The 23,025-nt window shown below is 41.3% G+C and overlaps 1 protein-coding gene across 1 annotated transcript in view; it reads left to right on the forward strand.

The window, feature by feature from the left end:
• The window catches only part of LOC148299532 (unconventional myosin-Vb-like), a 58,076-nt gene extending 36,706 nt beyond the window's left edge, over nt 1–21,370 (forward strand). The window contains exons 20-33 of the mRNA XM_088275963.1: nt 626–764; nt 2,690–2,750; nt 3,258–3,561; nt 4,003–4,082; nt 8,742–8,851; nt 10,295–10,402; nt 11,104–11,267; nt 12,469–12,695; nt 13,272–13,375; nt 14,195–14,340; nt 16,061–16,305; nt 16,968–17,357; nt 18,649–18,814; nt 19,308–21,370. Coding sequence (XP_088132089.1) covers nt 626–764; nt 2,690–2,750; nt 3,258–3,561; nt 4,003–4,082; nt 8,742–8,851; nt 10,295–10,402; nt 11,104–11,267; nt 12,469–12,695; nt 13,272–13,375; nt 14,195–14,340; nt 16,061–16,305; nt 16,968–17,357; nt 18,649–18,777 — 2,207 coding nt within the window. The 3' untranslated portion in view covers nt 18,778–18,814; nt 19,308–21,370. The remainder of the gene's footprint in view (nt 1–625; nt 765–2,689; nt 2,751–3,257; nt 3,562–4,002; nt 4,083–8,741; nt 8,852–10,294; nt 10,403–11,103; nt 11,268–12,468; nt 12,696–13,271; nt 13,376–14,194; nt 14,341–16,060; nt 16,306–16,967; nt 17,358–18,648; nt 18,815–19,307) is intronic.
• Nucleotides 21,371–23,025: the final 1,655 nt, after the last annotated feature.

Below are 23,025 nucleotides of genomic sequence, written 5' to 3' on the forward strand. Positions count from 1 at the left end.
TCCCACCTAACCTATCTCACTGGAATATCTGCAATCCTCTGTATCCACCTAACCTATCTCACTGAAATATCTGCAGTCCTCTGTATCCACCTAACCTAGCTCACAGGAATATCTGCAGTTCTGTGTATCCCACCTAACCTATCTCACTGGAATATCTGCAGTCCTCTGTATCCACCTAATCTAGCTCACAGGAATATCTGCAGTTCTGTGTATCCCACCTAACCTATCTCACTGGAATATCTGCAGTCCTCTGTATCCACCTAACCTACCTCACAGGAATATCTGCAGTTCTGTGTATCCCACCTAACCTATCTCACTGGAATATCTGCAATCCTCTGTATCCACCTAACCTATCTCACTGAAATATCTGCAGTCGTCTGTATCCACCTAACCTAGCTCACTGAAATATCTGTAGTCGTCTGTATCCACCTAACCTATCTCACTGAAATATCTGCAGTCGTCTGTATCCACCTAACCTATCTCACTGAAATATCTGCAGTCGTCTGTATCCACCTAACCTATCTCACTGAAATATCTGCAGTCGTCTGTATCCACCTAACCTAGCTCACTGAAATATCTGCAGTCGTCTGTATCCACCTAACCCAGTTCACTGGAATATTTGCAGATTCGGAGCGCAAGATGAGGGAGCAGTACGAGCTGGAGAAGAGGGAGCTGCTGTCGGAGCTCGACCAGGAAAAGACGGCTTACCAGCGCCTGCTCACCGACCAATACCGTCTGCAGGCGCGCCTCGAGGAAATCCAAGCGTACGTCTCAATTTCCACCTGCCCGCTCTGGTTTCTGGGCAACTCTGGACCCTAAGGGTGCTTGTACACTACACAAAATTTTACTGCCCGGCAGTCCGTTTTTTTAAATATAAGCGACTACGACGGTTTAGCGTGATGGAGCTCACGCGCACCGTAGTGCACCGATCCGGAGAAAGACGGACAAGTCTTCTTCTTCTTCTTATTGTAGGCCTTGCGGCCTGTTTTTAAGAGGGATTAGCCTCCTGCGACGTCGATTCCCAGCTATCGACCCATCTCTTCGGTGTTCTGCCCGGGAGTCGTCTACCATGGGGTTGGCCGTACAGTGCGATGTGGGGGGAGTCTGGATGGTTCCATTATCCTCACACGCGCATACCATTGTCTCCTTCGTTGCCTTCCCCACCTAACGACATCTTCGATCTCGCATATTTCCCAAGTACACAAGTCAATCATCTGTTTTTTCATGCTAACTGGACTGCCAGACAGTAAAATTCCTTCTTCTTCTTCTTTTTGTAGATCCTAGGGATCTGTTTGTGCTTCCGCATGTCGCTCTTGGGATGTTGACTCCCAGCTGTCTTTCCACCTTTTCGGAGGTCTGCCTGGGGGTCTGCGTCCTTCAGGGATTCCTTGAAGGGTGATAACGTGGAAGTCTGCCATCTGACATTCTGTAAAATTCTGTGTAGTGCAAATTGCTCCAGCTCTGATGAAACTAAAAAAAGAAATATGACCATCACGTCACTTCGCAGGGGTAGGCAGAGAGAATAGAACGCCCCACCACTCTGTCTTTGCAAACAATCTGCATCACGTTGCACACGTGTAACATTCACCATGATTGATGACCGCACTACTCAAATTCATGGAACTTCTAGATAACAATGCCTTTTCTTCAAAATGCAAAAAAAAAAAACACTTTCTGTCCTGTAGCGGGTAAATATTGTGTTAAAATATGCCTCTTTCCTGGGATATAGTACATTTTCTGGGCATTCCGAAAACATGCACAACTGAAAATTGACGAATTTTGATGTATGACGTTGTTGAAAGGAGTGAGCGAAATATAGAATTTCCAAGGATTTGAGTAGTGTGGTTGTCAATCATGGGTAGAATTGGTGAATGTTACACGTGTGTAAAGTGATCTTTTAAACCAGCCTATGGCGGTCGTCATTCCCGTAAAGACTTCCAAAAATAATATAAGCTAAGATAATCATGTTTTCAAGCGTTTCTCATGTCTGTGAACATAACCCAGGATTCGGACCTTACATACTAATGGAAAGTCTCTGCTGAATAAAAGCTTCCCTCATTCCAACATAGATGGCTGTTGTGAACTCGCGCATACCGCGTCACGAGTTTGATCAATATATCTAGGAGTTCCAAAAATTAAATTAGCGTGGTTGTCAATCGTGGGTAGAATTGGTGAATGTTACACGGGTAGAAGTGATCACTTAACCAAGCCTTCGACGGTCATAAGCCCCGTGATTGCCCAGACATACATATTCTTCTTCATCTATGCTGAGATCTCAAAAAATAATATAAAAAATAACTCCTATAGTTGGAGATAATACAGATCTGTGAGCTAGTATTTGGATACACTCAAAATGTTGTAACAAGGTATATTGACTATTGTCCCCCTCCGTGGTGTACTGTTCAGCGTGTTTAGCTACCATTCTGGAGGTGCCGGGTTCGATTCCCAGGGAGTCAAATAAATATTAGTCATTCTACACCGTAATATTTATTTAATATTACCCTGGACTGGTTCCTGAAGCGCAAGAGTGATCACCTTGCCTTCGTGTAAGTAATGATCAAGATAAAACTGCTTCAATTCGATGCAGTGCCCTATGCACCATTGGGTGCGGATAAGGATTATAAGTTAGTAAAAATATTGACTATGTTGACACAAACGTGTATTTGAAATGCTGATTTTTGTTGTACAGGAAGCAGTCCGGGCAGAAATCCCACCAGCGTTCCCTCTCCAATACATCGCAGCAGGATGAGGTACGTTCCCATGCGTTGTGAGTTTGTTTAGAATATCAGTTTCGGTAGCACCCAGTATGACAAGTGGTTGGTATGGAGCGTAGATGTTGTGGTATGAACTGTATCAAGACTTAATAGTCCCCAGGACTTGGAATGTTCTGTGTTGGCTAGGTGCACCCGGAATATTCTGTGTTAGCTAGGTGTACCCGAAATGTTCTGTGTTGTTTATGTACACCCAGAATGTTCTGTGTTGGCTACGTGCACCCAGAATGTTCTGTGTTGGCTACGTACACCCAGAATGCTCTGTGTTGGCTATGTACACCCCGAAAGTTCTGTGTTGGCTACGTGCACCCAGATTATTCTGCGTTAGCTGAGCACACTTGGCACATTACATTGAAGGTATATGTGCCATCTACTACTATTATAATATATATGTAGTATAATTGTGTCACCTATTTTCATAATCCGCCATATCCATGTAAGTCAATTTTACAAAAAATGCAAAATTCTTGTCCATTTATGTTCCAGGACGGGGGCTACGGCTCAGTGCGCTCTGCGAACTCTCTCCGCCCCGGGCCGGACATGGCCGAGCCGGCCGACGCGGCGCTGGTGCTGCGGCTGCAGGCGCGCGCGGAGGAGCTGCTGCGGCAGCGCGACGCAGCACGCGCGCGTGAGCAGGAAGCGCGCGCCGCGCGGCCGGGCGAGCCGGGCGCGGAGGAGCGCCACCGCGTGTCAGAGCTCGAGGTGGAGGGCGCGCGCCTGCGGGGCGACCTCACGCGCCTGCGCGACGCAGTGGCGCGCGGTGCCGACCTCGCCGCCAGGGAACTGGCCGGTCAGTGCAATGTACCCAAGAAACGCTACTATATTAACTGCATTGTACCTGAAAAGGGCCACTATACTTGTCAAGTAGTAGCTATTGTATGAAGAATGTCACATTCGCTTTTTTCACATACCAATCTGATCAATAATATGTCCTTTTTTGCCTTTCAGAGCAACTTGTGTCAGTTCCAACGGTGTAAATGTGTCACATTCGCTTTTTTCACATACCAATCTGATCAATAATATGTCCTTTTTTGCCTTTCAGAGCAACTTGTGTCAGTTCCAACGGTGTAAATGTGTCACATTCGCTTCTTTCATGCACCAGTCTGGTCAATAATATGTCCTTTTTTTGTCTTTCAGAGCAACTTGTGTCAGTTCCAACGGTGTAAATGTGTCACATTCGCTTCTTTCATGCACCAGTCTGGTCAATAATATGTCCTTTTTTGTCTTTCAGAGCAATTTGTGTCACTTCAAGAGGAATTGGATAGACGCCGTGAAGAGTGCATCCAGCTGCGCAGCATCCTAGCCAATCAGGTAAAGCGCCATTGCATTAATTGGATATGTGACGTGACAAGGAGCTGACAAAAAAATTGCACTAAAAAAATCTAATTAAATTTATACATTTTTTCAAACCAATTTTTATTTAATCTTAATTTTTGGTCTGTCATTGAGGAAAGCTATAAATTCATAATAGTCTTTTCAGCCATACCTCACTCGACCTGTTTTTAGTGACGTCACTGATGATTATCGCAAATAGTGAAAATCGGGAATTCACCCGCTCGAAATTGTTGTGCATACTATAAGATGTAGAGTCGGGTGCTGAATTCAATTTATTTTTTATCGGGCATGCTCCATCGTGATTGGTTGATATGTTGACATTCCTTTACATACTGTTAATATCATGTATTATATCATTTACATTTTAGAGACACATGAATTTACATTCTAGAGAATTTTGGGATAAAATTTTAAGTCACATTTTAGATTAATTTGATATTGAATTTTATTAAATTTTTATGTTACATTTTAGAGAATTTTGAGGTAAAATTTTAGTATAATTTGAGATTACGCTTATGAGAATATTGAGGCATAATTTTAGTGAAATTTCGAATTACATTTTTGAAAATTTTTAAATAAAATTTGAAATTACATTTCACAGAATTTTGAGATTGAATTTTAGCAAAAAAATTAACTACGTCTAGAGAATTTTAAAATAAATTTTTAGTGTAATTTGAAATAACAGTTCAGAGAATTTTAGCATAAGACTTTAGAAACTTTAGAAAATTACATTTTAGAAAATTTTATGTAAAAATTTGATATCACGTTTTAGATAGTTTTCTTATTACATTTTAGAGAACATTGTAATTTCATTTTATAGAATTTCGAGGGTACATTTTAGAGAACTTTAGACCTTTTTTTAAATTTATTTAAACATTTATTTATATTTTACAGAATTCTTAGATTATAATTTATTCTTTTTCGGTTTTCAAACTGCATTTGAGATTAATTTGATATTGTATCTTAGAGAATTTTAATGCTTCCTGTAAGAGAGTTTTAAATTAATTTGAAGTTACATAGAGAATTTGGAGATTACATTTCAGAGAATTATTATTTACAATTTAGAGAATCTCAATTTACAATTTAGAGAATCTCAATTTACAATTTGGAGAATCTCAATTTTCAATTTAGAGAATCTCAATTTACAATTTAGAGAATCTTAATTTACAATTTAGAGAATCATTATATACAATTGAGAGAATCTCAATTTACAATTTGGAGAATCTCAATTTACAATTTAGAGAATCTCAATGTGCAATGCAGATTTTTTTTAAATTTACATTTTTGAGAATTATCGTCACTGGGTCCATAATTTGTTGATCATTGGGTAGTAAATAATATGATATATTCTTTTTGGGCTACCAGAAGCCGTGGTTCCAAGCCCTAAAGGATGTCGTAAGTACATTCCGCCTCATTCATAGTCTCTCCATTTCATACATTACTGCGCTATAATTCCTCCATATCCCATAACGATCTTTAGTATTCTTCCTCTGATAAATGTTTTTATCGTAGACTTGTTGTTGATCTTATACCTGCCTCAGCTGCAAATATATACCTTCTGATTCCTCCACTCCTGACCCTGGCATACAGTCCTAGCTTCTAGCCACACATGCTACACAGACTTAGGTGTACTCTTCCATATATACTGCTCTAACCATTCTCTATATATGACCACACCACCCTAGAGACCGTCTTCCCAACTATACCTGCCTCAGCTGCACATATATACCTTCTGATTCCTCCACTCCTGACCCTGGCATACAGTCCTAGCTTCTAGCCATACATGCTACATAGACTTTTAGGTGTACCCTTCTATAAATACTACTCTAACCATTCTCAATATATGACCACACCATCCTAGAGACCATCTTCCCAACTATATCTGCCTCAGCTGCACATATATACCATCTGATTTCTCCACCCTGGCACACAGTCCTAGCTTCTAGCCATACATGCTACATAGACTTTTAGGTGTACCCTTCTATAAATACTACTCTAACCATTCTCTATACATGACCACACCATCCTAGAGACCATCTTTCCAACTATACCTGCCTCAGCTGCACATATATACCTTCTGATTTCCCACTCCTGACCCTGGCGTACAGTCCTAGCTTCTAGCCACACATGCTACGCAGACTTAGGTGTACTCTTCCATATATACTGCTCTAACCATTCTCAATATATGACCACACCATCCTAGAGACCGTCTTCCCAACTATACCTGCCTCAGCTGCACATATATACCTTTTGATTCCTCCACTCCTGACCCTGGCGTACAGTCCTAGCTTCTAGCCACACATGCTACACAGACTTAGGTGTACTCTTCCATATATACTGCTCTAACCATTCTCTATATATGACCACACCAACCTAGAGACCGTCTTCCCAACTGTACCTGCCTCAGCTGCACATATATACCTTCTGATTCCTCCATACAGTCCTAGCTTCTAGCAACACATTCTACATAGACTTTTAGGTGTACCCTTCTATAAATACTACTCTAACCATTCTCTATATATGACCACACCATCCTAGAGACCGTCTTCCCAACTATACCTGCCTCATCTGCACATATATACCTTCTGATTCCTCCACTCCTGACCCTGGCATACAGTCCTAGCTTCTAGCCACACATGCTACGTAGACTCTCGGGCCTACTCTCCCTTGATCTTCCCAACTATACCTGCCTCAGCTGCACATATATACCTTCTGATTCCTCCACTCCTGACCCTGGTGCACAGTCCTAGCTTCTAGCCACACATGCTACGTAGACGCTTGATCTCTTTCCATATCTCACCTTCCATGATATTCACAGATAAGCATAATCTCTAGTATTCGGTACATTTCTTAGACTACTGTTTTGATCCCTCCCATATATCTTGTATAGATAATTCAAAAAGCCCACAATGGTTTCTAGTGGGTCTTATCTTATCTTCTGTCCATTATCGTACCGTATTGTCGCTAGTGAAGTGTCACGTTGTGTTTAGCGGTCTTCAATTCTATGTTTTCCTGGGTGAAATCCAAAGTAAACAAATTATAGTTAACCCTCGATATAACGGTCTAAATGGGGATAGCTTCTAAGTGTCCGTTAACCCTCCCTTCCCAGTGTTGTGTATCTAGTACACATTGCTTCTAATATCCGTAATATCTCTTTAAATATAATAAATACAGCGCCAAGATTTTAGGCATTCCTCCATAACATATTTACGCATTCATTTAAAAAATAATATTAATAATAATCAGAATTTATCGGGTACATCGGAGGTATTTTGTGAATATCGGAAACAAATTCGCGTAGTGCAGTTGTCAATCATGGGTAGAATTGGTGAATGTTACATGTGTGTAAAGTGATCACTAAACCAGTTTTGACGAACGTAAGCCCTGTATATGCCCAGACTTCCATATTCTTCTTCATCTTTGAGTCAGCGGCAGTCGCGCCAGTCGCACAGTTATTTATCCATAATCATAAAATTAATTGTTCATGGTTGTCACACAATTTGTCATAGAAAATATGATAACTAAATTATATGTCAATGTTAGTTTAATGTTAAAAGTACACACACACACAAACTATGATTTAAAAAAATGAAAAATCAGAATCGACACTAAAATCACTGTCATCAGATTCGGAGGTGACGGCAACTCGGGGATTATTGGACAACCCTGAGCGCCATCAGTTGTTCCGACGACAAAGCTCTCTTTAATTTACGTTTAAAGTGGTAAAAACAAATTCTGTTTCAATTCTAAGTATGCAAAGATATTCTCAATAGATGTCACCATGCGTTCAATATATTTGTACATTTTAAATAATTGATTTTCTTTAGTAAAAGCCCATTTAAAACGGTGCGTCTTAACACATTGTCGTCGGGACACGGCATTTGCCGTTTTTTGCGGACTGTCGGTCAACTGCGGGACACGGCAAATGCCGTTTTTGTCGACTGTCGGTTATCGGCGGGAAACGGCAATATACGGGTTTGTTATCAGCGTGAAATAAAACGCGTTGAAGGGTAATCTGCTACCTGGGTGCTAGGCGACAGTCTGTTGACGTTGAGATGCCTTGTCCGGATTGGCTAGTGTGTCGCTTGTAAAGGCGTCGCCAGAAATCTAGAGTTTTTATGCGATCTCAATCTCCAGTTTAGTTTGAGTCATTTCACGTATTGGACTATTTTTCATACCGCTCGCACTGTTTAGTTTACTGTTTGGTATTTTATTATTTGAATTGTATTAGCATTGTATAGGGAATGATACCTCGGAGGGGAAGACTATTTTTTAGAGTTTACAATGCTTCTAAAATTGTGAAATACGGAATACTTAATTGAAAATTATGATTATAATTTATTTTTGATGATCAAATGTCATATATATGATTTCTTTGAAAATTTCAATGGAAAATATTATTTGGTTTTGAAATTGTGTTAATTTTAAGAAAGCAATATATTTTTGCGCTGATCGCGAAAAACGTCCGCTATAGGCTAGAGTCTATTGTTCGAAGCGCCCGACTACAATGTGTTAAGATGTAATTTTTGTATGAGCGGCGCTCCGTTCACAGAAAAGTATGCGTCTTAAGACGCTTTTGGCAATTATGGTAACCGGTTAAGTAGTAGGTTGTGATGAGGGTATTTTGTGTTGCAGACGGTGAACCTCAAGTCTCTGGCGACCTCCAACTACGGCTCTGATGTGGACGTCATCAACGAGGACGGGGAGCTGGTGCAGGCCTTCGAAGGGCAGAAGAGAATCACCAAGTAAGGCTTTCATTCAATACTCTATAGTCTTCTTTGTTGGCCCTCTGTCCACCACTGCCTCTTCCGTTCCTCTTTGCAGCCAGTTTCTAACCCCCACAGCGGCTGTGTCGTCGGACCATCTCTTTTGAGGTCTTCCGACGCCTCTTTTATTCTCCTTAGGTCTCCATCTCAAACTTTTAGGGGTATATCTTGTCTTGCATCATGTTCCACTTGAGTCTTGCCACCCGATCCATGATATCCGCTCTTTTGGTTCTGTTCCTGAATTCTTTATCCCTCAGGCATATTTATTTATTGAACAGCTAATGCCTTTAACATCATTAATACATATATACAGTATCTAATGCAGGCACTGTGAGTTGTGTATGCTGTGTGTTGCGAGTTCTATTCCCGCCAATTGCTAAACGAATTCAAGAAAGATTTATTTTCAATAGTCTGGGTGTTTGTGATGTATTTTTCACATTTACCTTCCCTATCCTTACTATCCTACCTGCAGATAAGCGTCTAAAATAGACACTTTGCGGTTTATTCCTTTAAAACAAAATACACTAACGAATACGCTAACAAAGAAACAAATAGGCTTAAAAATAAAATAAAATAACAAATAGTAATCACTGGTAAATACACATGTCCTTCACACACTATCAGCGAGCAGCGAGAGAGAGTGAAACACAACGTTTACATTTATCCATTATAACATGGAGAAGAAATGCTGAGAAAGTACACACTTCAAGGTGGATAACAATATATTAAATAAATCTATACTTTCAAAAGCATTGGCTAACATGTGAAGCCGCGGAATGGGAGAGAACATGGCATAGTTTGCATTATGTACAAATACTGGGAATACAGATTTTTGCCTAGTACCTCTTGGACGCACGCTAAGCTTTATTTGATTTAGGAGATCAGGGCTGTCCAACAAAATTGTTAAGAATTTTATACCAAGCATGGATCTTTCCATGGATTGCTGTGTGCATTTGGGCTTCTCTGCGTTTCCTTTTGTCAGAACCATGGTCTGTAGTGCATTATAAGCTTTGAAAGTTTAAAATTTTAGTCAAAATGATCGGCGGGTGTGTATGAGGAGATGCATGAGCCTGGAAGAGGCGAAGAATTTTCGCAAAGACAGAGTGGTGTGGCGTTCTATTCTCTGTGCCTACCCCTGCGGGAAAGCATGATGGTTAGATAGTTAGTTTTTTTTTGCTTTGTGAGGTCAAGGGATCTTGCATCCCTTATGACACTGCGACCATATTAGGTCTATTGTGACCTAGCAGAGTTAGTTAGTTAGTTAAAATAAAAAAAAATATGGGGAAAATTAAAGCCATTGTCCTATGAGCAAGACCTCTTTTTCCACGCTGCTTTTACTGCTGGCATTTTCCCGAAGAAGCGTGCTGCAGACAAGAGTGGGCTTTGTACTGATTCATCCTCTTCTTCTTCTTCTTCTTGCAGGCAATTGGAGGAGGAGCTCAGCATCGAGAGGGAGCGGCATGCGGCGACTGCTTCAGAGCTGTCGGCGGAGCTGGACCGTCTCCGGGACGATTGCGAGAGGCAGCAAAAGTCAGTTTCTGTGCTTTATGATTTATTACAACTTTAATTTGGCATTTCGAATCATCGATCAACCCTGATATTTGGAGCACAACTGCATTGGTCCTTTTTAGGTTACCAACTGCAACTGCATTTTTCAGGGCCACCATCAGCAGTGGCCCTTTTTAGGTATACCGAATGGTCTTTTCAGGTTCACTGGCTGCAACCGTCTTTTTTAGGGTCCACCAATAGTAATGGCCCTTTTAAGTACACCAACTGGATGGTCCTTTTCAGGTCTACCAATTGCTATGGCTCTTTTTAGATTAGATTCTCCAACTGCAACGGCCCTTTTCAAGACTATTATCTAAAACGGCCCTTTTCAGGTATATTATCTTAATTTTCAGGTCGATTATATAAAAGAGCCCTTTTTAGATTCACCAACTGTAACGGCTCTTTTTAGGTTACATTCATCAACTGCAACGGCCCTTTTCAGACTATTTGTCTACAACAGCCCTTTTCAGGTTTATTATCTTAATTTTCAGGCCGATTATATAAAAGAGCCCTTTTTAGATTCACCAACTGCAACGACTCTCTTTAGGTTACATTCTTCAACTACAACGGCCCTTTCAGACCGATTATCTTAAACAGCCCTTTTCAGGTCTATTATATAAAACGGCCCTTTTCAGGACGACTTGATCAAACGAACATCATTACGAGACTGTTTCTGTCCCCAGATTGCTGGCGGCAGGGCCGGCCGGGTCGGACCAGTTCCTCAAGGGGGAGATATCCCGCCTCGCCGCGCAGAACCTGGCGCTGCAGGAGAAGGTGGACGAGCTCACTGAAGCCTGCGAGCGGTTCCGCCAGCGCCTGCAGGAGCTGGGGCACGATCCACTCTCATGTAACTACCATACATTGTAAAAACACGTTTGACACGTAAATATCGCTCAAATGGGCACTTTAAAATGCACTTTGAAAGTTCAAGTTAGCTTTATCAAAGGCTCGATTTAGCCATTTATTATTATCATACACACTTAGTTTTTAATTGATGTTTTACTTAGTAAATACCACTATTTCTTAAATCTACTGTGACACGTGTTTCGATGCATTCCGCATCATTTTCAAACACCGTAAGTAAAATATTAATTAAAAATGGATAGATTTTACCACAAAGTGACTGCCGAATCAATTGACGAAATTATACTTAGTCTTTACACATTTGCTTTATTAAAGGCTCTTATGGGCTATCTCCGAGGGTTCAAATGAGCTTTGTCAATGTCTCAATTTGGCCAATTTTACTACTGTACCGTCCTTCACACGTTTGCTTTTTTAGGTGTTCAAAAGGGTTTTTTTTTGAGGGTTCAAATTAGCTTTGTCAAAAGCTCGATTTGGCCACTTTTACAACTGTATTTTTTCTCTACGCATTTGCTATATTAAAGGCTCAAATGGGCTATCTTTGAGGGTTCAAAGTAGCTTTATGAATGTCTCAATTTGGCCAATTTTACTACCGTACCGTCCTTCACACGTTTGTTATTTTAGGTGCTCAAAAGGGCTATTTTTGAGGCTTCAAATTAGTTTTATGAATGGCTTGATTTAGCCACTTTTGCAACTGTACTTTTTCTTTAAACACTTGCTATATCAAAGGATCAAATGGGGTATCCGCGAGGGTTCAAATTAGCTTTATCAAGGGCTTGATTTGGCCATTTTTACTACCGTATTTGTCTTTACACATTTGCTATATTAAAGGCTCAAATGGGCTGTCTTTGAGGGTTAAATTAGCTATAAATTACCTATATCCAGAGCTTGATTTGGCCAATTTTACTACCATATTTGTCTTTACACATTTGTTATATTAAAGGCTCGAATGGTCTTTTTGTTGAGGCTTAAAATTAGCTTTATTAAGGGCTCAATTTGGCCTTTTTTCTACAATACTTTGAGTTATATATCTTTGAAAACCCCGGGCTTTCGGGTTCGGGGAAACCCGGGTAGAAAACCCCAGTTTTCTTGATGACTTTATGGAGAATCGAAGTAGGCCATATAGCTTTATTTTATTTGGCCAATCACTTTGATCTTTGTGTGAGTGACGTGAGGTCTGATTGCAGCGTCGGTGGCGCGCGACACGTCCACGCTGCCCGTGGTGAAGAAGAAGGAGCGCGCGGGCGAGTACGCGGGCATGTTCGAGTACGCGGCGGGCGCGGAGGGCGCGCTGGTGCAGCGCCTCGTGGCCGAGCTGGCGCCGCGCACCGCCGTCACGCTGCTGCCCGGCCTGCCCGCCTACGTGCTCTTCATGTGCATCCGCTACACGGACCACATCAACGACGACGACAAGGTGACGCGCCCGGCCTCCCATACATATACCCGGCCTTCTTGACATATTCGGTCTTTTCGACATATTCAACTTCCTTGACATATTCGGCCTTCCTGACATATTCAACTTAATTGACATATTCGGCCTTCCTGACATTCGGTCTCTTCAACATATTCAACCTTCTTGACATATTCGGCCTACTTAATATAATCGGCCTTTTTAACATATTTGGCCTTCTGAATATATGTGGCCTTCTGAACATATTCGGAAATCTTAACACATTTGGCCTTCCTAATATATTCGATCTCCTAAACATATTCAACCTTCCTAACATTCAGCCTTCTTAACATATTCGACCTTTCCTAACAAATCCGGCCTTCTTGACATATTCGGCCTTAACGTATTCGGATACTTATCTTTATATTTTGGATGGACTTTTCATTGAACCGCTAAACATGTTTTGTAATATGGCATATATATCCGCCGCCTAAAGTTCGATTTGAGTGGCGAGAGCTCCCATCTGCCCCCTAGAGTTCCATCGATTCACGGCCTTCCATACTTGAGTCGCACTAACTAGAATGGTTGTGTTGTTGACAGGTGCGTGTGTTGCTGCGCGTTTTCATCAACGGGGTGAAGAAGGTGGTCAAGAGGAAGGGGGAGAAGATGGACATTTCTATCATGTGGCTGGCCAATACGCTCAGGTAATTATTGCATTAATGGTATCATCACTTATATTGTATGTACACTATGACCGAGAAGAAAGCGCAACAATACGGCGGCTCCACTTTCCTGCCTTCAGACTCAGACGTTTTTCATTAGTATATATTTTTTTATTTTTTCTCATTATCATTTTCATATCGTAATCCATACCTGTATAAGCGCCCTTGAGGTAGTTTTTGTACAAAAATGGCGCTATATAAATCTTCCAAAATTATTATTAGTACTATTATTTATGTATCTCATCATGTATATTGCATATTCACACTTTCCGGTATCTCATAATGTATATTGTATGTTCAAACTATCCAGTTTATCTAATTATATATATCTAATTATACATAATTAGATATATTATATATATCTAATTATGTATATACTTCCCCGTATCTCATCATGTATATTGTATGTTCACACTTTCCTGTATCTTATAATGTATTTTGGATCTTCGTACTTTCTGCTGTCTCATCTGGTGTCTCATGTATATTGCATGTTTACACTTTCCAGTATTTCATCATATATATTGTATTTTCACACTTTCCGGTATCTCATCATGTATATTAATTATATGTTCATACTTTCCAGTATCTCATAATATATATTGATTATATATTCACACCTTTCGGTATCTCATCATGTATATTGCATATTCACACCTTCCGGTATCTCATCATGTATATCGCAAGTTCACACTTTCCGGTATCTCATCATGTATATTGTAAGTTCACACTTTCTGGCATCTCATCATGTATATCGCATGTTCACACCCTCCTGTACCTCATCACGCCCCCCTCTGGTTGCAGACTGTTGCACTGCCTGAAGCAGTACAGCGGCGACAGGGCCTACCAGGTGTCCAACACGCCCGCTCAGAACAAGCAGTGCCTCAAGAACTTCGACCTCTCTGAGTATCGCCAGGTGCTCTCCGACATCGCCGTGTGGATATACCAAGGTGCGTACTTCCATCCATCCATCCAAGCACTGCTCATCCAGTTGGTCCACCTGTCCGGACCATTCCTCATCATATTTTTTTTTTTAATAACCTAACGTCCAAGTGACTCTGAAATCTAGTTTCGGCTTATGCAACACCGTTTATCATGTCCCTACTCAGGCTTCAACTTTATAAGTTTCATAGCCTATGCCTACTCGTGAGTGGATTTACTCTTTATGTTTAACTACTACTACTACCATCACGCCGTTTCTCCGCAGGGGTAGGCAGAGAGGATGGATCGCCACACTCTTCTGTCCTGACATACACTCCTCGCCTCCTTCACATCCATACATCTAGTCATACATGCCCTCCGATTACGCAGACTTTTGACACTGCCAGATTTTAGGTTCTGATTGATCTGATCGTGCCAAGTCTTTTTCGGTCGTCCTCGTTCTGTTTTCCCTCTCACATTTGCCACATATATTTTCTTAGTCATTTCTCGTTATCCATTCGCTCCACATGTCCATACCACCGCAAAGAAAAGATTATGTTTAAGGTTACTATAATTTCATGTAATTCATGAGTGAAAATTCTAGGCAAAAACACTCTCTCCATCCCTCACCAATCACCCTTGGGCCTTTTTTTATTTCCCCTCACACTGACCGAAGATAGCGCTAGCGCTGTGTCGATTTGCAGCAGCGGTGCCCTATGCACCATCTATTACAGATTTTTAATATTATTTTATTTTACTTGGGAGTCCGCCTCCGTAGTGTAATGGTCAGCACACCCGGTTACCGTACTGTAGGTCCCGGGTTCGATTCCCAGGGGGGGGGGTAAAATAAATATTACTGATTTTACACTCTAATATTAATTTATTATTACCCTGGACTGGTTCCTGAAGCGCGGGAGTGATCGCCTTGCCTTCATGTAAGTATCGATCAAGATGACACTGCATCGAAACGATGCAGTGCCCTATGCACAATTGAGATTGCGGAAAAGGGTTGAAAGAATGTATTTGGAAGAGGCGAAGATTGTTTGCAAAGGCAGATTGGTGTGGTATTGTATCCTCTCAAGATAGTTCAACGATCAAGATAGTTTATGTGATGCAGTGCCCTATGCACCATTGGGTTTAAGGGTTAGAAGAGGAAGAAGAAGACATGTGAAATGCTCTTTCTTACTTGCTTCAGCTTTCTCCTTGTGTCCAGTGTTGAACAAAGGCCTCCCTCTTGGACTTGCAACTCCCATATCGCTCACTCCTTTCAAGAATGTCATAAATCGAAAAACTTGATTTTTCAGGAGAACGTTTTTAATGTTAAAAAATATAATACAACGTATTAAAAATAAATATCAAGCCACTTATTGAACTTTTTACTGTGCAACAGATCTTTTTAGGTAAAACCTGAAGGTTTTTTCTCCATTTGAAAATTATTTAGTATGTTAAAAAAAATAATTAAACAATACCTTTTCTTCGAAATGCAAAACAACACTTTCTGCCCTGTAGCGGGTAAATATTAAGTTAAAAATATGCCGCTTTTGCTGGGATATAGTGCATTTTCTGAGCATTCCGAAAACACACACAACTGAAAATTTACGATATCTGATTTATGACGTTCTTGAAAGGAGTGCGCGATATATGTAATTAAGAAGTAGAATCGCATTGGGTGATGTACTGCCTGCGTCCGGAGAGTAGGATAATGTGTCTCTCGCGCCTACTGACTCTGTCTGCGGTTGTCTGTGCCAGGGCTCATCACACTGCTGGAGCAGCAGCTGCAGCAGCTGATCGTGCCGGCGCTGCTGGAGTTCGAGGAGATCTCGGGCGTGTCGGGGCGCGCGCCGCGCGGGCGCTCCGTGTCCACGGAGGGCGAGCCCGCGCCTGCCGCGCCTCGCGCCTCGCCGCAGGCGCTCACCCGCGAGCTGGCGCGCGCGCGCGACGCGCTGCGCTACTTCGGCGTGGACGAAGACCTCGTTGCGCAGATCTTCCGCCAGGTCGGTACCCGCTCCACCATACTGCATGAACCGACAGTGGTCTCTTGTTGATTGATGGTCACAATACGTTGTGACCTCAATTAATTGGAAATGATCTGTTATTGTGACCTTGATTGGCTGACAATGATCTCTTATTGATTCATTATTGTAACCTTGATTGACTGACAATGATCTCTTATTGATTCAATATTGTAACCTTGATTGATTGACAATGATTCCTTACTGTAATCTCGATGGATTTGACAATGATCTGTTATTGTGACCTTGATCAATTCGACAATGATCTCTTATTGATCCATTATTGTAACTTTGATTGACTTACAACGATTTATTATTGTGACCTTGATCGATTTAACAATGATGTATTATTTTTTACTTCAATCGATTGACAAATGACAATTATCCCTTATTCTTTACTTACTTCCTTATTAATACTTATTATTACTTACTTATTCCTTCTTACTTCGATCGATTTATAATGATCTCTTATTGTGTGTGACCTTGATCAATTGACAATAATTTATTATTGTAACCTTGATCGATTGACAAAGATTCCTTATGGTGACTTACATGGATAATATATTTTTATTCTCAATATTAATGACCTGTTATTGTGACCTCGATAGATTGGCAATGATCTGTTATTAATATCTTCCTTGCAGCTGTACTACTTTGTGTGCGCGTCGTGCCTGAACCAGCTGCTGCTGCGCAAGGACCTCTGCCGCTGGTCCAAGGGCATGCAGATCCGCTACAACCTGTCCACGCTGGAGGTCTGGGCCAAGGAGAGCCTCGGCGCGTCGGCTGCGGCCGCGCTGGCCACGCTCAACCCCGTCGTGCAGGCCGTGTACCTCATGCAGGCGCGCAAGTCGCCCGCCGACGTGCAGTCCACGTGCGACATGTGCCCCGACCTGTCCTCCATGCAGATCTGCAAGATCCTCAACCTGTACACGCCCGCCGAGGAGTTCGAGCCCAAGATCACGCCCGACTTCATCCGCCAGATACAGGCGTGCCTGCAGGAGCGCGACCGCGCGGGCGGCGCGCACCCCGAGCATGTGAGTACCACACACTAACCCTGAATGAGTCCTCACATACCCTGCGTCTGCACACACTCCGAGTAGGTCCTCACATACCCTGCGACTGCACACACTCCAAGTAGGTTATCATACGCTCTGTGACTGCACACACTCCGAGTAGGTCATCATACGCTCTGTGACTGCACACACTCTGAGTAGTTCCTCACATACCCTGCGACTGCACACACTCTGAGTAGGTCATCATACGCTCTGTGACTGCTCACACTCCGAGTAGGGCCACACATACTCTGGGACTGCACACAACTCGAGACACGCTCTGCGACTGCACACACTCTGAGTAGTTCCTCACCATACCCTGCGACTGCACACACTCCAAGTAGGTTATCATACGCTCTGTGACTGCACACACTCCGAGTAGGTCATCATACGCTCTGTGACTGCACACACTCTGAGTAGTTCCTCACATACCCTGCGACTGCACACACTCTGAGTAGGTCATCATACGCTCTGTGACTGCTCACACTCCGAGTAGGGCCACACATACTCTGGGACTGCACACAACTCGAGACACGCTCTGCGACTGCACACACTCTGAGTAGTTCCTCACCATACCCTGCGACTGCACACACTCCAAGTAGGTTATCATACGCTCTGTGACTGCACACACTCCGAGTAGGTCATCATACGCTCTGTGACTGCACACACTCTGAGTAGTTCCTCACATACCCTGCGACTGCACACACTCTGAGTAGGTCATCATACGCTCTGTGACTGCTCACACTCCGAGTAGGGCCACACATACTCTGGGACTGCACACAACTCGAGACACGCTCTGCGACTGCACACACTCTGAGTAGTTCCTCACCATACCCTGCGACTGCACACACTCCGAGTAGGTCATCATACGCTCTGTGACTGCACACACTCCTAGTAGGTCCTCAAATACCTTATAATGAGACAAACCCTGATTAGTCGTCACATGCCCTATGATTGCACAAACCCCGAGTAGGTCGTCATACGCCCTGCGACTGCACACACCCTGAGTAGGTCCTCACACACCCGGCAACTGCTCACACCCCAAATGGGTCCTATCAAACCTGCCAAAAAGTTCTTATCTAGCACTCCCCGACATCTGTAACAAATACTGTCTGCCTTTACAAAATTGACAATCAAAACAACATGGCGACGATGCGATGCAGTGCCCTATGCACCATTGGATATAGAAGAAAAGATAAAGGAAGATGGTACGAGGATCTTCATTGCTGTGATCAATTAATCTGGAATATATGTCTTTGGATTGTTCTTCCAGAACAATCTGCTGATGGACTCCAAGTTCAACTTTGCCGTGAAGTTCCCGTTCAGCCCGTCGGACATTCGCCTGGAGCACATAGAGCTGCCGGAGGCGCTCAACCTCTCCGACCTGCTGACCAAGCTCTAGGGCGGCCCTGTGCTATCGTTGGCTGATAAATTGATATGTAAGGGATTCTTCTACATATTAAACAAAAGCCTTCTAGCTGACTTTTTAATTTATGTTTTATTATATAAGTTTTGTCCGCCTCCGTAGTGTAATGGTCAGCACACTCGGCTATCGTACTGGAGGTCCCGGGTTCGTTTCCCAGGGAGGTCAAATAAATATAAGTGATTTTTTCAATTTAATATTTATTCAATATTACCCTGGACTGGTACCTGAAGCGGAGGGCTTATCACCGTTCCTTCATGTGTTAATGATCAAGATAGCACTGCGTTTATATGATGCAGTGCCCTATGCACCATTGGGGTGCAGATAAGGGTTTGATGAAGAAGAAGAAGATAAGAAATTTTAGTTTGTAATGTATACGTTAATTATTATTGAATAATTTGAAAATTTAGGCAAAAGATGCATTGATGCGATTGAATTTGATGATGCAGTGCCCTATGCACCATTGGATTGATTTTTCATTTGATTTTGATCATTTGTATTTTTTTCAGAGTTCTACGTCAGCGGATCTTCGAGCGGCAGACGTTATTTATGAAAAAACGTACGTTATGTGTTCAAATATTGTTATTTAAACATTTTGACATCTCACCGTAGATGAAGAAGAATATGGAAGTTGTTTACGGGGCTTATGACCCATCATTGGCTGTTTTAAGCTACTAAATGTATAGATGGCGCAATGTATACTGACACCTTCTTTCACATGCGAGTTCTCGGCGCCATCTACATTCGTCTCACTTAAACCAGCCTATGACAGGTTCCGTAAACACCCAGACATCCATATTCTTCTGCATCCTCGTTGAGATATCAATGTTAAAACAGTAATAACTCCTATGTGGACAAAATCCACATTTGTGAACAGAGATTTGGACGCATTTAAAACATTTTGCGCTATCAATATCTCTGTTTGGTATTTATTTGTGAAAAATATATGAATATCGTAGCCGTACAGGAGAAAGTGACCAACTAACAAAACATAAAATGTTCAGGAGGGCTGTTTGACAGGTCGGAAGCCCTGTAAATACCCAGACTTACATATTCTTCTTCATCCATGTTGAGATGTCGAAAATGTAATATAACTAAGTGGAGGAACCCGAATTGAGAACGAGTATTTGGACACACTCAAAATGTTGTGTATAAGTTCTTTGTCATCGTTTTGAGCTGGATTATTTGGTTAATTTTTTGCTGTGATTATACATTCCGGGCAGTTGGCGGCTCCACGCCTGTAAAATGTCGCTTAGTTTATATAGACATGTTTAATGTTATAGCGATGTATCTACATTCCATAGTGCTGCCATATTCCAGATCATTATCTGTAAGTGTAGGAAGAGTTTGCCTGACTGCGTGCGCTGAACGAAATTCTGGCCCCTGAGGCATTTGTGGCTGTTTTACAGGCTCACGTTGGCCATGTTAGCTATTTTTAACGGGTTCACATTGGCCATGTTAGCTATTTTAACGGGCTCATACTGGCCATGTTAGCTATTTTTAAACGTGTTCACATGGGCCATGTTAGCTATTTTTATTGGGATCATATTGGCCATGTTAGCTATTTTCACGGGCTCACATTGACGATGTTAGCTATTTTTTAACGGGCTTGCATAGGCCATGTTAGTTTTTTTTCTAACATACTCATATTGGCCATGTTAGCCATAGTCACAGACTCACATTGGCAATGTTAGCTATTTTCACAGACTCACATTAGCCATATAAACATATTCACGGCCTAATACGGGCTACGTTATCTATTTTTTAACGGGCTCACATTGGCCATAGTAGCTATTTTATGACTGCTCATTGCCCAAATCAGCTATTTTATGGCTTCGCATTCATCATATTAGCTATTTTATGGGTTTACATTGGTCATGTTAGCTATTTTCATAGGCTTACATCGGCCACGCTATTTTTTTTACGGGCTTCATTGCCCACATTTATAATTAATTTTTAAAATTATAATAGCTCTATTTTAGTATAAAAAAAATACACCTCAAAGGTGTCTTGTCTATAATGACTTAAAAATATGGAGAAACCCAGCCCAGTTAAATAAAATAATAAAAAAAACTATGTACATTGGAACCTCTTATAACGAGCATAATTTGTTCAAGAATATTATTTGTTAAGAGAAACACTTGCTAAGCGAACATTTTTTACCCCGGCTCACAAGTGAATTTTATGAAAAAGGGATTTGCCTTTTCTCTGTAACTCGATATGCAAAATATCGCTCCTCAGGGTGAAGACTGACTGGAGCATTGGGTTGTAACGTAACACGTAATACGAATGTATAGTGACTATACATTCTTATTAACCGGTGTATCGAGCCGAGCTGCTCGCCGCTCCTTCCGGATGCTTCATCCGAAGTCGGATGCAATTTTAGATCGGTACCAAGGTTGCCAGTCTGTGGGAAATTCCCCAAACTGCAAGGAATCTTTTTTTTTCTTTATCTGGAGTAAGCTGTAATTTATTAAGTTTTGAATATTAAAAGCATTAACTTTGTGGATCATATTGATATATTATTTTGAGGAATAAAAATACTTAGTGTTCTGATCCACTCACATTTTTATTAACCAACTAGTTTCGGCAACAACCTGTTGCCCTCTTCAGGGTTACAGTGATAAATGTAACCCTGAAGAGGGCAACAGGTTGTTGCCGAAACTAGTTGGTTACTAAAAATGTGAGTGGATCAGAACACAAAGTATTTTTATTCCTCGAAATAATATATGTAATTTATTAAAATCACAGAACCAAGAATCACGTCTTCGTCGTCCGACATTTTAACTACGAATGCAAAGTTGCAAAGATTCATACAGATTTCGGGTTATTGATTCTATACAAATTTAACTCTTACCACTCTGTAGGGCAGACATTCTGGCCCGTATGATTCTAGTAGGCAGCTCCGTGGGCCACAATGTCTGGCCCACAGCAGGTATAACTTTAATCACTGATTTCTCCATCACCCAACTATATTCTATCAACAAATATTTCAGATAAATACAGTTCATCTTAATTAACATGGTCATACGAATTGCCAGACAGAGTGTCCCAAAATTAGGGAACCAAAATATTTATTTTAATGTTAGAAAAACGTCACATTTTTTTGATCAGAGTAGCCGATCAGTTATGAGAATAAATGGTCAGAGTGGAAAGGGTTAATACAGATTTCTAGACTGTAATTCAGATTTTTTGACATATCGCTCACTCCTTTCAAGAACGTCATGAATCAAAAGACTTGGTTTTTCAGGAGAACGTTTTTAAAGTTTAAAAATATAATAGGGTAGACTGGGTACGGTTGAAACAATTTTGCTTATATTGTCCATAGTATTGCTCTTTACAAGTCAAGCGATGATGAAGATGCATTAAATACATGTGCGTGTTTCTGTCTACTAATGGGAAGTATTATTTCAGTACCCGGTGTGTTATTTTTAGTGGCAGATCAAATTTAAAAAATATATCCGATTTGTTTCAACCGTCCCCATACCAGGGGCAGTTGAAACACACGCAAATAAATCAATATTTAATATTGTAAGACGTTTTATTCATTATTTATTTACCGCGTGACAATATTAATCAGTCTACAGATATGTAATGAACAAAAACAACTTAAAACAATGGCATTTAAAAAAAAAAACAAATCGAACGAAAACAATCTGTGAATAAACTAAAAGGAAACACTTCTTTCATTTTGATTAGTCATAAATCAAGCGAAAATCTAGCTTTGGGATCATTCCGAGTCGCAATTGTGGCAAACATAGCTAAGACCACCTTTTGTGCACTCTTCTTGAGCCCACAGTTTACAAGTGGTGCACTGTATCCACTTTTCACCGGATCTGCTCTCTGAATACAGTGACAGACAAACAAGACAATAGCACTCGTCCTCTTCTGATGATGATTCCTGTTGCGTATTATGATTATTTTTTCCTTTAACGATGCTTCTATTTTTTCCTCCATCCAATCTTTTCTTGACATGCTCCTTATTTCATGCTCCTTTCTTATCTCTTCTTTCTCTGTTTTTTTAGTAGCAAGTATTTTGCAAGCTCCTGCTTCTGCTCTTTGTTAAAAACTTCGTTGTGGGGTTCATATCCCATTTTCTTCTTCACCAGATGCATCTCGCTTTCGTATATATCTAATGAGCAAACAGTGGTTTAATCCATGCTTCTCCACCGCTTTTCGCAGTGAATCTCCTGCTTTAACCTCCTCATAAGCGTATGTATACCTCGA

The sequence above is a fragment of the Brachycentrus maculatus genome, unplaced genomic scaffold, assembly GCF_059751285.1.
Source record: "Brachycentrus maculatus isolate JH-2025_06_01 unplaced genomic scaffold, ASM5975128v1 h1tg001102l, whole genome shotgun sequence".
Taxonomy (NCBI): Eukaryota; Metazoa; Arthropoda; class Insecta; order Trichoptera; family Brachycentridae; genus Brachycentrus; species Brachycentrus maculatus.